Source organism: Mesoplodon mirus (assembly GCF_964341445.2).
Source record: "Mesoplodon mirus genome assembly, chromosome: 16".
In the NCBI taxonomy this organism is placed as follows: Eukaryota; Metazoa; Chordata; class Mammalia; order Artiodactyla; family Ziphiidae; genus Mesoplodon; species Mesoplodon mirus.
The window spans coordinates 34,326,684-34,344,085 of NC_138992.1; the positions used below are offsets into that span (position 1 = coordinate 34,326,684).

Genomic DNA, 17,402 nt, shown 5'->3' on the forward strand with positions numbered 1-17,402 from the left:
TTCTGTAAGTTGAACCCACACACAACACTTTGATGTATATCTTATGCTTCATTCCATACTGACACGTACCGTACCGCATTCTTTTTAATGTTGGTATAGTGTTTGATGAGTGTAACAATGTATTTAGCTAGTCCATTGTTGATATTGACAGAAATTAGGATATTTCCTTTTGTTTTTCCTTCAGTTGAAAGCTCTTCAGACCTGGGAGGTACAGAAAATGTAGACTAAACTGAATATTTTTGAGAATTGGCTTGAGGGAGAGCATAGTGTTAGAGCTGGGTATATTGAAAGGTGAATGGTACAGATTACTTTAAGTCAGTCAGCAGTTCTTAAGAGTGATCTGTGGACCCCTGGGAGTCCTGCTGGGGGGGATTCATGAGGTCACACCTATTTTCTGTCTCTTTTACAGATGAGAAACCTGAGGCCAGAGAAATTTCAGAACTTCGTCAAGTTGACATAGCTAGTAAGCAGTGAACTGGCATTTGAACATAGGTAGTAAGCAGTGTAAAGCTTGTGCCTTTTACAAGTCTGCTGTAAAAAGAACAAGTACTCACAGAAAATGTTTCCTTTATCTTATGTACTTTGATATAATTTAATCCTGTGGGTTTGTTTTTGTTTTGCTGTAATTACTTCAGTTTATTCCTTCACCAGAACCTTCAGGAGGTGCCACAAAACCAGGTGGGGAAGCCCAGAGCTCAGCATGTCCCCGCCCTCTTTAATCCTGTGTTTTTAAATGAAAGGTTTTTTGTGCATTATTTCACCACTCTTATTAGATACACAAATTTTTGATTACTGAACCTGAACTGAAGTACTAAAGTTGAGAGTACAAGTGCACTAAAGCAGGTTTTTTGGATGTCAAGATCCCCATGTCTTATATTTGCATCTAACTGAGTAGAGTACCTACTCTTTTAGGAGCTGTGATTGGTGCTTTCCTGTTTATATAAACTATACTCTCATTTAGACCTCGTCGTAGTGGCCTTTTGAAGTAGATTTTCATTTTAATCATTTGTAAATATTTTTTATTAAAAAAATCATTTTATAAAATAAAATTTCATTTAATTCTTTAATAGATGAGAAAACTAAGGCTCTGAGAGATTAACTTGCCTGAGATCTCAAAATTGATGAGAGTGGGATTTAAGGTCTGCCTGATTTTAGTTTATACTGTTTCTATTACACCAAGCTGTTGCTCCAAGAAATGCTTGGATGCCCAGAGATTAGGGCCTTGCCACCAGCTCAGGCTGCAGTTTTGGTGTTTTAGATAGTTTCTAGTCTTGATTGTTCCTACAGATTTGATATTTTACTCTTCTTAATTTCTAGCTGTAATTATATTAAAGGACAGTGAGAGAGGTATATCACTAGAATAGAGATAGATTTTCAGTTTACAAACTTTCTGTTAGAAATATTTGACCACAGTTAGAATTCAATGTTTATTGAAATTCCTAGTGGGGGCAGGTTGAGCCTACCTCAAGAGGGGCAGTCAGAACTAGGTAACCTGTCAGTTTGTGTGGTTCCTTAATGTTAATCCACTCCAGAGTCAAAGCATTGATGTTATGTAGACCATCTTTGGATCAAGCACGTGCTAGAAACTATTGTTAATATATTCTGCCCTGGGTAAATTGACTGGCTTGGGGGAAAAATCATTACTTGACCCCATATCTTAAGTGTTCTTACAGCCTAAGAGGTTAATTGTACATGGTGCTGTAGAGGAAAAAAAAAATCTTTTAACTCTAAAATGTCAAGCTCCACATAATTTATCCATTGATTAGGTTAAGGTTCAGCACCCTCTCCAGAACTATAGCATGTATTTAGCTCTGGATTGAACCCGTGCCCCCCCCTGCAGTGGAAGCACGGAGTCTTAACCACTGGACTGCCAGGGAAGTCCCTATTTTTAAAGGAACATTTCAGAGAATTTCAGATGTGGGCTTCATGCTTTCAATCCCACATAACGTTAAGTGGGGATGACTACTGTATAAAGTCAGAATGTGCATTAACTCGAATTCAGCAGATTAATTTTAGGTATTTTTATTTTATTTTTTATTTATTTATTTTTTTGGTGGTACGCGGGCCTCTCACTGCTGTGGCCTCTCCCGTTGCGGAGCACAGGCTCCGGACGCACAGGCTCAGCGGCCATGGCTCACGGGCCCAGCTGCACGTGGTATCTTCCCGGACCGGGGCACGAACCCGTGTCCCCTGCATAGGCAGGCGGACTCTCAACCACTGCGCCACCAGGGAAGCCCTAGGTATTTTTAAATGGCCATGGTTATCTTTAAAAGACAGTAGCTGTCATTAAAAACATTTTTTAAAACTGCTTGAGGGGAACTACTGTGAATCTCTAAATCAAAATCTATTTCGGCAAGATCCGTTTTGACACTATATATAGTACAACTGCTCTTCAGACAAGTAACTACTCCCTATTATTTGATAACATTTTAACATTCATATTTAGCATATAATGCTGATGTGAAAAATTTTTTAAAATCATATAGGTAGTGATTATAAAAAGATTTAGCTTTTTAATTTTTTCTACAAAAAATTCACACCATTTTTCCATTTTCACTAGTTCTTTTCAATTTCATATTAATAATTCATAATCAATACCAGTAACTAAGAAAAAATGCTTCATCAATTGTGTGACAGAAACTGCTATCTGTTTACTAAAACTGAGGCTCCCCTCTAATTCCTGTGCACACAGCTGGACCAGATTTCCCAGTGTCCCTCTTAAATGCAGGCAAGTGACTGTTTTTACCAATGGAATGTACATGCGGGCAGTGGGTACTAACTTTAGACTACATGCTCCTTTATGTTATTTTTTTCTCTGACTGGCTAAAATGGAGATCAGCTCAATATGAACATTGTAGTCTCAGTTAAGTGCTTGAGTGTAAGATGTTATTAAAGTTTGTGTTTGATCTGAAAATCCTTTTCTGTTATAAATTACATTTAGATTAGAAAGTCAGTGTTATATGGAGAATTTTACAAGTGGAAGGTTCATCAGTAGTCAGCCTAACCATTGTTTTATAAGTAGAAATTGTGACACCTCATTTGCTTCTTTCCTTATATGAATGCTACGTCTCCTTTTAAATTTAGATTCTCACAATGTCCCACAGTTGTCATCACCTTCACTTTACTACTACACATGAATGAAATATAGGAAGTTGTATACTTCGCACAGGGTATTTTCTGAAGTTTTTGTATGTTGAAAATAGCTATTAGTTCTTTCCTCTCTTCATTTTCTCTTCTTCAGTTTTCCTTGTCACTGCTGCTTTCTGATAAGTGCTGCTTCCTTTTTTTCCCCCTCTGTTTTTATTTCCATCATGGTCTTCTCCCTACATTTGCCTTTCTCCTCTGACTTTTAAATCCGGAAAATTGAACTTTTATTTCTCTTTGGTTAGTTTGATAAATTAACATACTTAATCACCTCTGTAGTGTTACAATTAACTTAATTCAGTGAACTCTATGTCCTCCATATCTTAGAGTTGAATGAGACTACATCTTATTTGTGAATCTCCTCTAAAAAATAGTGATTTTTCTCATTTCTCCTGAAAATCTCTGTAAGAAGAGTAGAACTTACTGTCTGACGAGGTGGCCTGTTCCAAATTTGTTTTGTAAGTTTTCTCATACTGTGCAGAAATATGCCTCTGCCCAAATTTAACTAGTCTTGTCTTCTGGAGTCATTCATGTCATATTCTTTCAGTTTTCATGACTGTTTCCAGTTTTCATCAACACTCTTGCTTGCTTTCCTGGATACTCTCCAGTTTTTCAAAGCCTAACTTGATACTTTTGGCGGGGGCTTGGGGGGGGTGAGCCACGCAGCATGTGGGATCTTAGTTCCCTGACCAGGGATTGAACCCGTGCCCCACCTGCAGTGGAAGCACGGAGTCTTAACCACTGGACTGCCAGGGAAGTCCCTATTTTTAAAGGAACAATATACTCTAGATTTGGTTTCCTCAGCACAGTGTAGAACTGAATCATCATCCTTCATTTTGATTTCTAATTAATATCTTAGAATCATATTCTCCTTAGTAGGCATATCATCCTGTTGAGATAGAGAAAACGTAGAATAATGTTGTAGAACAGGTCAGATTGCCTAGTTGGAGTTGTACCTTCACAACTGAGCTGTGGTTTTTGAGCTCGGCACCATTTGTTGTCTTCTATGAGATGGCAATAATTGTAGTTTGTACCTCATAGGTAAGGTTATGGAAGGATCAAATTAATCCATGTAAAGTGATTAATTTAAGTGTCAAAAATGGCATGTTTACTATTGAAAATGATGTTTTTATTATTTTTCTCAGTTGTCTATTGCTGCATAACAAACCGATCAAAACTGAAACTGATTTATTCTTTTTTGTAACTCTGTGGCTTGTCTGGATTCTTTTGGACAGTTTTTCACATGGTGTTGGCTGTGGTCACTCATTGCTGTCTTTAGCTGGGGCTGAAATATCCAAATGGCTTCACTAAACATGTTCCACGACTGGGGCTGACTTGACCTTTCTCTCCAGCAAGATAGTTTTGTTTTGTTTTGTTTTTTAATGCTGGCTTAGGGCTCCAAGAGGGCAAAAGGGGAAGTTGCTAGTCCTCTTAAGGGTTAGGCCTAGATCTGGAACAGGAGTCATTTTCACCACATTCTGTTGGTTAAAGCAAGACAACAAAGTTAACTCGGACTCAGGAGAAAGGAAATGAATTCCACCTCTTGACAGGAGGAGTGGCATACATGAACAGGGATGGTAGGGGAATTGGTGGAGGACATTCTGTTCTTTCATAGTTAGCTTTTTGAACCAAATTTAATCTTTAATCCAGTCTTTCTTGCTTTTTGTTTTTTAAATCTTAATGGTTCTTACCTTTATGTCATCAGAAGATTTTAAAAGTTTGTCATTTATCCCTTTCTCAACTTCTTTTATTTTAAAAGTTTGTCATTTATCCTTTCTCAACTTTTTATTTTTAACAGCTTTATTGAGGTATAATTGACATACAAAGAACTGCACATATTTATTTAATGGGTACAATGTGATGAGTTTGCTTTTTCAACTTCTTGTAGTCAGCATTTTACCAGAAACATTCGCCACTGTTGATCCTTGGTACTTCTAGTCTATCATTAGGCCAATAAACAGCCTGACTACTGGTATCTTGCCTTCTTGTTACTTGTAGGTTCTGGTTAATAGCTTTAAAGTAGTTTTTGCCGTTGTTATTGTTTTAATCAGATGTTATGGCTAAATTCAGTGTTCACCTTGAGGGAAGAGGTGCTGAATTGCTAATTTAAAAATTCTCAGTGTGAGTTACCCAAATGTAAAACAACAGTTTTTAGAGATATAGAAGTTATTACTCATAAAAGATGAGTTACAATTTCTTATGACATTTATTGACACCTTGCCTAAATAACTTCTGCAAGTTTTCAGATGTATACTTTAAAGTTTTACATTTTAAGTGATTCACCCTTAACTAACTGCACATGTTTGTGGCCCTCATCTTTACATATATACAGTGGGTTAGATAAAAGTCATTGAAAAGTGAAGGACATGACGAGGTAGTGTTATTCTGTTTCTGTTGTCCTCCCTGCTAGACATTTTATCCTCAGACTTAGAGACTGCCTTGCTCACTATTCTCAGTGCCTAGCACAGTACCATTTAAGTATTGAAGAATAAGTGAATGTAAAAAATACGTTGAAGCAGTAAAATATGAAATAGAAATGCCTAGGTAGAGAATTGATTCCATGGTTAGGCTTTTACTTGTTGTCACTTCTTTCATTTGAAAATATTCTTTGTCAATCTTAAATATACATAAATGAGCCAGAGAGCAGTTCACAATCGAATTGTATATGGAACCTTCTTTAGATTTATATATATTTTTTCCCGCTATTTAATTTGAAGTGATTTGTGAATTCTGGTTAATCTCAATACACTTTTTCCTTAGTTAGACTTCATAGTCTTACTTTTAGCCTAGCCAGTCAGAAGTGGAATTTCAAGTGTGGAGTGCCACAGGTTAAACCTAGACTTCTGAATCCAAAGCCATTATGCTATACCGTCTCCCATAGTGGAATGAATAATGCATTTTGTATTAAGATATAAAACTTGAAAAAGCCTGGTCATTTGTTTCTTAAGTTAAAAAAAAAAAAACACTTACTATACTAAATGGAACTATCTTTTGCTGTTTAGGCAGATCCGCAGATCCCCAAAGAGCAGCTATAGTGTTCACAGAGTGTTCATGCCTCAAAGAGGATGATGGTGTTTAAAGGACAAAATGACGGGAAGTTTGAATTTTGCCAAGTCTTAGGTTATAGGCATTCCTTCTTCAGAGGAAGCAGTGGTCTTCCAAGCCCAGAGAGTTCCTTTATTTCTAGTTTGGTTGAGATTTCACACTAGAAGCTGCCTCAAAGTTTAAATGAATCAGTGAATGAATGAATTCCAAAACACTTTTGCAGCTGAGAGATCTTTGAATGTGAAAATCTGGGTGTGGTGTAATAAGAATTTTGTATTCTAACCAAAGTGGTCTTCTGATTTCAGGCCAATGGTTTCAAATATCAGTTAATAATCACAGGAAACATTATTTCAGGTTGAATTCTCTCATCTCCAACCCTTTCCTGTAATGCATTGCAACCTGCTCCTACTGCCAACTTGGAACTACCCACTTCATCTGAGTATCTGATGCTTAAGTTGCAGAAAGGGGGAGAAGCCAGGTTAAAGCTTACTCTCCCACTCACCATTTGGAACATAATGAGGTAGACATACAAAGTTAGAGTTATTATTTAAAAGCATTTTTCAGCCTGTTTGGCATATAAGTAGGTGCTATTTAAACTACTGGGTTACTACCAGAAGAATAGAAACCAAGAATTAGATACCCTTTTTCCTTGTAAAAATTGAGACTTGTTTGCCCGGCTAAGCCCAGTTGAAAATTGACTTTCACCTTGATTCCTAGAGTGTATTTAGTAGGAAGAAGTGGAGTATTAAAAAAAAAAAAAAAAAATTGCCTAATTCTACTACTGGAATATTATCTTTCTCCCCCTTAAAAAAAAATTACTAGTTTATTGTGCCTTATCCCCCTAATACAGTGAAATCAAGTTTTTCTTTAAGTCCATTGTAGAATATAATTATTAGCATGTTAGGATTTACTTACTTAGATTGTTATAGTTTTTTTGTTTTTTTGTTTTTCTTTTTGCGGTATGCGGGCCTCTCACTGTTGTGGCCTTTCCTGTTGTGGAGCACAGGCTCCAGACGCGCAGGCTTAGCGGCCATGGCTCACGGGCCCGCTCCGCGGCATGTGGGATCCTCCCGGACCGGGGCACGAACCCGTGTCCCCTGCATCGGCAGGCGGACTCTCAACCACTGCGCCACCGGGGAAGCCCAGATTGTTACAGTTTTGAACGGAATTACGTAGAATGAAGTTTAACCCATTTGGGGTGATCGGTAAATATGTATCTTATTAGCTGAAAATCACTTTAATGAAACTGAAGGTGTACTCTTCAGGTCTTTAATTCTCATACTCCTACCAGTGTCTTAATTTAGTTAGGATAAATAAAACTTTTACTTTGAACAGCTTTTTACCTGTTGTGAGGTATTACTTTAATTGTAGTCTTATAAATGACGTTCTGTTCTTTTGTTCTGCTTCCTCTGTCATGGACTCTGGTAGTGTCTATTATACTATCGGTTTCTGCTTAAGTCATATATTCCTCCATAGTACCAAAAAGTTAATCTCTTATGTTCTTTGCATTCTAGTGTCAGGACTACCTTGAAAATGAAAAGTTTGCCATTTTGTTAAATAATATAGTAATAACACATATAATATTATGAGCTATCATGGTTTCACATTCATTGAAACATGCAGTCTTTATCAGTATGTAAATTGAAAGCACTGTGGGGGAGAGGCCAATATTCAAATTATCATCCTTAAATAATAAGCTGAACACTAATTTCAAATTTTAAGTATTGCTGTCCAAAGCATTCTGCTCTTAAACCACAAATTTACGAGCCTACGGCATTCAAAAATTGTATTGTTGGCAATGACTGGGTATTAAAGTTTTATAACTTAGGCTATAGTATGCTCTTAAAAAATGCAGATTCTTTTAGTTTTGTAAATATTTTAGTCTTATTGTGACTGTTTCTTTTCTTCCCAAGTCTCTTTTGGAAAAGTTCTTGATTCCCAATGCTTCACAAGCAGAGAGCAAAGTCTTCTATTTGAAAATGAAAGGAGACTACTACCGCTATTTGGCTGAGGTTGCTGCTGGTGACGACAAGAAAGGTATGCTGCTTCAGCCTGAGCTGGACGCTTAGAAAATGACACAGTACGGAAGGAGTCCCTTCCGGAGTGTAGAGAATTGTTTTGTTGTTTTTTAATTGCTCAGAGTACTAAATGAAGAGTAATAATGGACTTTGCGCTCTCTCTCTCTCTCTCTTTCTTTCTTCCTTCCTTCCCTCCCCTCCCCTCCCTTCTTACCTCCCCCACCCCGTCCTTCCTTCAACTAAACAGTTGACCCTTGAGGAACACAGATTTAAGCTGCACAGGTCCATTTACACAGAGATTTTTTTCTATAAATACTACAGTACTACATGATCCAAGGTTGGACATGAAGGGCCACCTACAAAATTATACTCAGATTTTCGACTGCATGAAGAGTTGGCATCCCTAAACCCCTTGTTGTTCAAGGGTCAACTATATATCTACTGCCGAATAATTGGTATTCTGAAATGTATGCTTGCTAACAAGCCAATTTTATGTATAGGAATGTTTCCTCACAATTTTAATAGTGGTTATAGTATAACTGTAGAGCAGTACAAACTAATTATTAAAAATAATACTGAGATGGTTAGAGTTATTTTGTCTTGACATTGATCGATGGCTAGTGTAGTTTTCCAGGAGAAGCTTTTCTTTTTTTTTTCTTTTAAATGTAGGAGCCTTAATCAGTTAAGGTTGCTACAGCTTAATATTTCAGAGTTTATAATTGGATAGTAAAGGTTTGGTTTTGGGGGGTGAAGGTGAAGTACAAACTTTTATTGATACATTTTGGTGTATTTTATTATCCAGGGATTGTGGATCAATCACAGCAAGCATACCAAGAAGCTTTTGAAATCAGCAAAAAGGAAATGCAGCCAACACATCCTATCAGATTGGGTCTGGCCCTTAACTTCTCTGTGTTCTATTATGAGATTCTGAACTCCCCTGAGAAAGCCTGCTCTCTTGCAAAAACAGTATGTATTTTTTACCTGTTATGTGGAAATTTAGTAATCATTATTATTTGAGCATTGAAATGTATTTTTTTTATCACAGGCATTTGATGAAGCCATTGCTGAACTTGATACATTAAGTGAAGAGTCATACAAAGACAGCACACTAATAATGCAGTTACTGAGAGACAACTTGACAGTAAGTACATACCAGCATCATGAGCGGTTAACATGGCGAAGAGATTATAGGCATACCTCTGTTTTATTGTGCTTTTCAGATACTACGAGTTTTACACATTGAAGGTTTGTTACAACCCTGTGTTGGGCAAGTCTATGGGTGCTGTTTTTCTCAAAAGTGTTTGCTCATTTCATGTCTCTTGAGTTCATATTTTGGTAATTTTCAGTGTTTCAAACCCTACACCAGCAAAAATTTCAACTGCTGAAGGCTCAGTTGATGATTAGCATTTTTTAGCAATAAAGTATTTTTTAACAAGATATGTACATTGTTTTTTTTAAAGACATAATGCTGTTGCATACTTAATAGACTACAGTATGGTGTAAACATAACTTATATGCACTGGAAACAAAAAATTTGTGTGACTCAGTTTATTTTTATATTCCCTTTTTTTTTGTCTTTTTTTTCTTTTTTTTTAATGTAAGAGCCTATCTGCTTTTAAAACTCTGAAGAAAACCATCTTACAGAAACTGAAATATTAGACTAAGGACTAAAAATGTATCCTTTCATTAGTTACATATACCCATTGTTAAAATTCTGGTTTTTAAAATGACTTTGTAATTCATGGTTTTGAACTTTCAATTATATAAGCCATTTTATTTTTCATTTCAATATAGTTGATTCTTTTTTTTCCATTTTAGTCACAGAAGAGTTTTGCTTTTAATATCAAAAACATACTTAAGTTCTTTTTTTTTTTAATAATTTTTATTTATTTATTTGGTTGTTCTGAGTCTTAGTTGCAGCAGGCGGGCTCCTTAGTTGTGGCTCTCAAACTCCTAGTTGTGGCATGCATGTGGGACCTAGTTCCTTGACTAGGGATCGAACCTGGGTGCCCTGCATTGGGAGCATGGAGTCTTAACCACTGCACCGCCAGGGAAGTCCCTTAAGTTCTCTTCTTATTTATTTATTTATTTATGGCTGCATTGGGTCTTCGTTGCTGCGTGCGAGCTTTCTCTAGTTGCAGCAAGTGGGGCTACTGTTAGTTGCGGTGCGTGGGCTTCTCATTGCGGTGGCTTCTCTTGTTGCGGAGCACGGGCTCTAGGTACTTGGGCTTCAGTAGTTACAGCACACGGGCTCAGTAGTTGTGGCTCGCGGGCTCTAGAGCGCAGGCTCAGTAGTTGTGGTGCACGGGCTTAGTTGCTCCAAGGCATATGGGATGTTCCCAGACCAGGGATTGAACCCGTGTCCCCTCCATTGGCAGGAGGATTCTTAACCACTGCGCCACCAGGGAAGCCCTCTCTTCATATTGAAATTCCATTAAAAATGGTGACCATAAAGTTGCTTCTATATTTATGTAGCTATGGTAGGGCATTAATAACTTTAGTTACAAAATTTCAGATACTCTATGGAGTCCAAGTGGACATCTATTTTGCCTAGTCTCTTAGTAAAAAAAAAAGACTTACTGTGGCAGGTCATGATTGTCCTTGGTATACTGCAGACTTAAAAAAAAAAACAAAACCACAATGCCAGTATCACACTGAAAAAATATATAGTTAATTCCTTAATAATATTAAATTTCTAGCATTCAATTTCCAGTTGTCTTTTTGTGTTTCTTTGTATTGTCTTTTTTTTTTTTTTTCTTCCAACAGTTTTTTATTTGCATTGGGATCCAAATAGTCTACATATTGCAGTTGGTAGATATGTCTCTGGTCCCATAGGTTTTCACATTCTTCTCCTTCACATAAATATTAAATTTGAAGTTTTGAGGCTTGGATGAAAAAAGTATCAAGTATCTTCTGTGTGCCAGATAAAGAGCTAGGAATGAAGATTATAGTTTAGTGCTACTGGTTTTTATTAGCTTTGGGGCATTTGTTTTGGGGACTGTACATCATCATTGTATATATTTAACTTTTCTCAGCTTTATTTTATCTAGCCCATTGCCAATTTTCTGAACCAGTTATATTCTCAGCAGTTTTTTGAACGTCATTATGTACTTGTTTATTATTAAACACTGAAAATTATTTTAGAAAGTATAATTGGAGGCTACCTACACACTCTGGAGATTAGTTTAGTCAAGAGGATAAGGTATAGTTCCTTAAAGAGTGAATCATTTTATGTGTATCAAATGAAAGAAGCACTTCAGTTTGTTAGCTAATTTTAATATTAAGAATTTTTCAAATTTTTCTGGTTTGAAATGATGAGATAGTTCTAAAAGGTAGAACTTGAGACCTAGTCACTACTGAGTTGTTTTGTCATCACTTTTTGAGAAGGCCTGATCTGAAATATATACTTCCAGCTGAATCTTGGTATCAGTATAGCATGAAGAGCGTATTACAACAGCTGAGTAAGAAGAAAACCAAGGTTCTGATTCTGATTCCGTCACTATTTACTATGTGCCTTCTCTGAGCTCTTGTCATATTGCCTGTTACCATTATAGGTTGATTGGATCACTTATCTGTCAAGTAAAGAAATTTTGTCAAAACTATCTAGTATCTGAGTCTGGATCTGGTTGACCAGTGTTGTCAACACATAACCCTAGGAAGAGAAATATAAATATCCTTCATCAAATTTTTAATGTTTATATGGAAAAAACAAGGATCCATGAAAGAACTGGAAAGAGATGATAAAATAATTTCATCTTGTCTTACGAGACCACCAGTTTAATAGAAGCTTACAGACTTCTAGAGGTCATTCAGCTAACTGTATGATGTTCAAAGAAGTCTCCTTTCCAGGCCAGTAACATATTTGGTTAATAAATAAGTAAAACTAAGGGGTGATTTGGGGGATAGAAAAATATTGAGCTTTTCCCCCCTTCATTCTGCAGTGTATAAGCAATATAAAATTTAAGGTATCTTGAAACAATCCTTTTATAATTGCCTCTAAAAATCATTATAGAGTGCTAAGACTTGTAAAAAAATATTTGAAACAGCTGAGATAATTTTGAAATTGCTGAAAAACTGTAACATTAATCTAAAAATTAATAGACACCATAGGCCTACTACTATGGGACAATTCAGTTTTTACCTCTTCGAAGATTTGGTTCTGACCATACTGTTTTGTGTTCATCTATTAATTTTGAATCAGACAAATTCACAAAGGTAGTTTTTTGTTTTTTTTGTTTTTTGTAAACTAAAAATGTTAGTTAAATTTGTATTTTAGTTCTGACTTGATCCTGACTCTTGAATTTCATAGAGTGTGGTATTCTCTTTAGAGTGGCAGTCTAAAGTCTAAGTCTACCAGGGGAAAGTAGTCAGCCTGAGCTCCTTGAGCATGGGCTGAATTTGATGATTCTGGTTCAGTTTCACTAAACTTACACATCCGTCTCTCACTGGGGCTATTTGGGACAATCTACTATTCTGATAGCTATTGATATTTTTAGAACTGTAGCATTTCTATGATTTTTTCTACTTTTTCTTCACCTTCTATGAATAACCAAGAATTTCCTGTATCTGACTTTGTTATTTGAAGACAACTCTGCTGTGTACTTACTATGCTTACAGAATGATTAGTGAGGAAATGAATGTATTATATTGAGGTCTTTTATATCTTTTTAAAAATTTATTGTATTGAACTATAGTTGATTTACAATGTTGTGTTAATTTCTGCTATAGAGCAAAGGGATTCAGTTATACACATATACATTCTTTTTCATATTATTTTCCATTGTGGTTTATCACAGGATATTGAATATAATTCCCTGGAGACGTTTTACATCTTGAAGCTATCTTAAATGCTGCAATTTTTTAAAGAAAGCCTTCCAACAAAAACTGCTTAGATTCTGGTACTTTGGCATATATATTAAGGTTTTTTTTTAAACTGAAATACACTAAAATTTCTCTCTCCCCCCCCTCCTCTTTTAACTAGTTGTGGACATCGGATACCCAAGGAGACGAAGCTGAAGCAGGAGAAGGAGGGGAAAATTAAAAGGCCTTCCAACTTTTGTCTGCCTCATTCTAAAATTTACACAGTAGACCATTTGTCATCCATGCTGTCCCACACATAGTTTTTTGTTTACGACTTATGACAGGTTTATGTTCCTTCTATTTGAATTTCTGTATTTCCCATGTGGTTTTATGTTTAAGGTTAGGGGAGTAGAGCCAGTTGACATTTAGGGAGTTACCTGTTCTCATCCTGAGGTGGCCAATACGGGGATGTGGAATTGTTATACAAGTTATAAATGTCTGGCAGAGTACTTTTGGTACATTGTGGCTTCACAAGGGCCAGGGTTAAAACTGCTTCCATGTCTAAGCAAGGAAAACTGCCTCGTATTGGTTTGTCCTGGTGGGGAATAAAAGGGATAATTGGTTCCAGTCACAGGTGTAGCTGTGGGTACTTTAAGGTTTGGAGCACTTATAAGGCTATAGTAGAAATAGATATCCCATAGATATTACATGTTAAACCATGTGTTATCTGTGGAATACTCAAGTCTCAATGTGCACACCATTGACTACAGCTACAGAAGTGTTCCTTTAGTTGTGACCCAATTTACTCTGGATAAGGGCAGAAACGGTTCACATTCCATTATTTGTAAAGTTAACTGCTGTTTGCTTTCATTATTTTTGCTACACTCATTTTATTTGTATTTAAATGTTTTAGGCAACCTAAGAACAAATGTACAAGTAAAGATGCAGTAAAAATGAATTGCTTGATATTCATTACTTCATGTATATCAAGCACAGCAGTAAAACAAAAAACCCATGTATTTAACATTTTTTAGGTTTTTTTTTTTTTTTGCTTTTGTGGGTTTTTTTTGTTTTTATTTGTTTTTTGGGTTTTTTTTTTTTTTTTGATACTTGCCTAACATGCATGTGCTGTAAAAATAGTTAACAGGGAAATAACTTGAGATGATGGCTAGCTTTGTTTAATGTCTTATGAAATTTTCATGAACAATCCAAGCATAATTGTTAAGAACACGTGTATTAAGTTCATGTAAGTGGAATAAAAGTTTTATGAATGGACTTTTCAACTACTTTCTCTACAGCTTTTCATGTAAATTAGTCTTTTGGTTCTGAAACTTCTCTAAAGAAAATTGTACATTTTTGGAAATTTATCCCTTATTCCCTCTTGGCAGCTAATGGGCTTTTACTAAGTTTGAATACAAAGTTTATCATAACAACAAAATACTACTAAGATAACTACTACTGTTCCCAGCCATGTCCCTACTCCCCCCTCCCCCTGAAAAAAAATTTTTTTTTTTTTCCAGAGACAGGGGGATTGAATGAAAAAAAAAGTAATGTGTTCCATTTAAAATTTTGGTATATGGCATTTTCTAACTTAGGAAGCCGCAATGTTCTTGGCCCATCATAACATTGGGTAGCATTAACTGTAAGTTTCGTGCTTCCAAATCACTTTTGTTTTTAAGAATTTCTTGATACTCTTATAGCCTGCCTTCAATTTTGATCTTTTATTCTTTCTATTTGTCAGGTGCACAGGATTACCTTTTTTAAGCCTTGTGTCTTGTCACCAACCGTTCTACTTGGTGGCCATGTTCTTGGGGAAAAGGCCGCATGATCTTTCTGGCTCCACTCAATGCCTAAGGATACCCTGCTTCCTTTGCTTGCATCCCACAAACTATTTCCCTCATCCTATACACTCACTGCAGCAAATCTCTCCCTAGTTGATGAGATTGTGTTTATCTCCCTGTAAACCCTACCTATCCTGAATGGTCTGTCATTGTCTTTGCCTTTAAAATCCTTCCTCTTCCCCTCTTTGAATAATGATGGGGCTAAGTTATACCCAAAGCTCACCCTACAAGCTATTTCCTCAGTACCTTGCAGAAAACACCAAACAAAAATACCATTTTAAAAGAGGTGTATTTTTTTTTTCTTTTAGAATGTAAGCTCCTCGAGAGCAGGGACAATGTTTTCTGTATGTTCTATTGTGCCTAGTACACTGTAAATGCTCAATAAATACTGATGATGGGAGGCAGTGAGTCTTGATGATAAGGGTGAGAACTGAAATCCCGAATACTGTTTTGTTGCTTGTTTTATTATGACCTCAGATTAAATTGGGAAATAACCCTTTGGGACAATTGTCCCAAATGTTACATTCAAATAAAAGTGCAATGGAGGCCTTGGGGTCTTTCTTTCAAGGAGAAAAAGATCTCTTATGCATTTGGGACAACATCATAATGCATCTTCACGCACAGCTCTTTTCTTTTTCTATTGATTTCTCCTGACCCCCAGGCCAAGGACATGAAATAATCATTTTATAGCTACGGAGAATGAAGTTAGACTGAGGAGATGGGTTTTATTCAAGTAAATTATAAATAAAATCTAAAGCTTGTCTCATTTGCCTATTTATGTGCCTCAGTCTCATCTACTAGTTTGATTCTGAAATAAATTGTGATAATACTTCATCAATATTAGCTGTTAATAGGTTTCTACATAGTAGTGCCCAGTAGATAAAGGAAGATTTCAACCTGAGATTTTTTTTTTGCCTTGAGATTTGAATAGTAAATTTTTTATAACATTTATTAAATTGCCCCAAATTCAGGCTTCATGTCTGTTTCTGTCAACAGTTTCAGGAATTTGGAGACTCCAGCAATGTAATGTATTTGGTGTGTGTGTGTAGTATTGGAGTTGTTAAATGTATATGTCCACTTCAGAGTTGTGCCTTGAGAGTGGGCAGGAGTGTGATCAGTTAAAAGGATGGATTTTGCTGCCACTTTGGCCTATGGTCTTGGCTTTTCCAGTTAATAACTGTTAGTTTTTTGTGCGATGAAGATAGAAATTGGGGTGGGGGAGTAAAAGAATTAAAAGAATGTAATGTCAAGTGGTTTAGTAACTGTAGGAGCTCAGTTCTTTTCCTGTCTTCCATAAAAATAGTCACCAATCCTGCCATGGCCCAGTGCATATTTTAAAACTAGTTAAAGCCAATTTGTAATCTGCAATCTTAGATTATTTGAGGTCAGGTCTCAACTTGATTGAATAATTTGGGAACTCTAACAATGGTGAGATGTTTAAAAATCTTCAGTAGGCTCTGAATGTAGATCTAAGAATTTGACACTTTTCAGCGAGCGGTGGTGGCATCATTTAAATGGTTTATCTCCATTAGGAGAGAATGGCAGTTTATTTGGATTCAAGTACATCATAGTCACTGCACGAGAGCCTGCAGTGTGTGAGGAACTTTAACTGGTGCTCAGAGATACATACCTTCCTGTGGGAAAAGGTGAAGGAATCACTAAATAAATTGCTTTACTATATTTTGTTACATACCATATAGGAAATTACAGTGGTGGAATTGAAATATCTACAGTCTTAAGGTGGTGGCTTAGACGGGGCCCTTGGAAAATGGCTGGACTTGGATACTTTTCTGAATGTGAAATTGCATCTGTAAAGTACTTTGCTGTTATTTTTAGTGTGACCTATAGCAATCCCAATCTCGATTAATTCTAGTTCCTTTTAATAGACTAGAGACCTAAACATAAGATACTGCTGGGTCTTTGTAGGATTTTTGTTTTTTGTTTCTTTAGAAACTTTACAACAGGCCTCTAAGGAAACTGATATTCTTGGATGACAAAATGGTATTCAAGAACCCATCACAGTGGTAGATCTGCTTTAAAAGTCTGAAAACTAACCTTAAAAATGTTGCTTGTGTACATCCAAGTCTGGTTATGCTACTCACCTGGGTCCTTTGAAGTCTACTTTATGTATGACGGTCAACCCCCAAGTATTTGAAAACTTGATGGTAGACCAACTATTTGGAAGACATATGCTTCTGACCTGTGTACCATAATTACTCAGTTTGTAAGAATATCCAACCATCCTGCTGGTCAAGCAAGCATATGTGTCTTTTGGATGCAGAAACCAAGGATATATTGAATGCATATATTTAGGCACAGCTATTATCAATCCTAGGTGATGCCAGGGACTCCGTTGGTGATGAGTACTTTTTTTCTTATAAGTCCATTCCATAAAATTTCTGAAAGACCAAACTTAACTAATGTTAATCAAAGACTTGTCAGTAGTAAATTTATTTCCAATTCAAGAACTTCTGAAACCTATCAGTATTTCAGTAGGAGCTTACATTTTTTTTTTTTATTATCGGAGTTTGGTTAGGGCCAGTCACTGTTCTGA

The 17,402-nt window shown here is 36.2% G+C and overlaps 1 protein-coding gene across 2 annotated transcripts in view; it reads left to right on the top strand.

The window, feature by feature from the left end:
• YWHAZ (tyrosine 3-monooxygenase/tryptophan 5-monooxygenase activation protein zeta) overlaps positions 1-15,248 on the top strand; it is a 33,541-nt gene extending 18,293 nt beyond the window's left edge. For both annotated transcript variants that reach the window (XM_082600771.1, XM_082600772.1), the window contains exons 3-6: positions 8,103-8,226; positions 9,010-9,173; positions 9,253-9,348; positions 13,189-15,248. In XM_082600771.1, the coding sequence (XP_082456897.1) occupies positions 8,103-8,226; positions 9,010-9,173; positions 9,253-9,348; positions 13,189-13,248 (444 nt within the window). In that variant the 3' untranslated portion in view covers positions 13,249-15,248. The remainder of the gene's footprint in view (positions 1-8,102; positions 8,227-9,009; positions 9,174-9,252; positions 9,349-13,188) is intronic.
• The last annotated feature ends 2,154 nt before the right edge of the window (positions 15,249-17,402 follow it).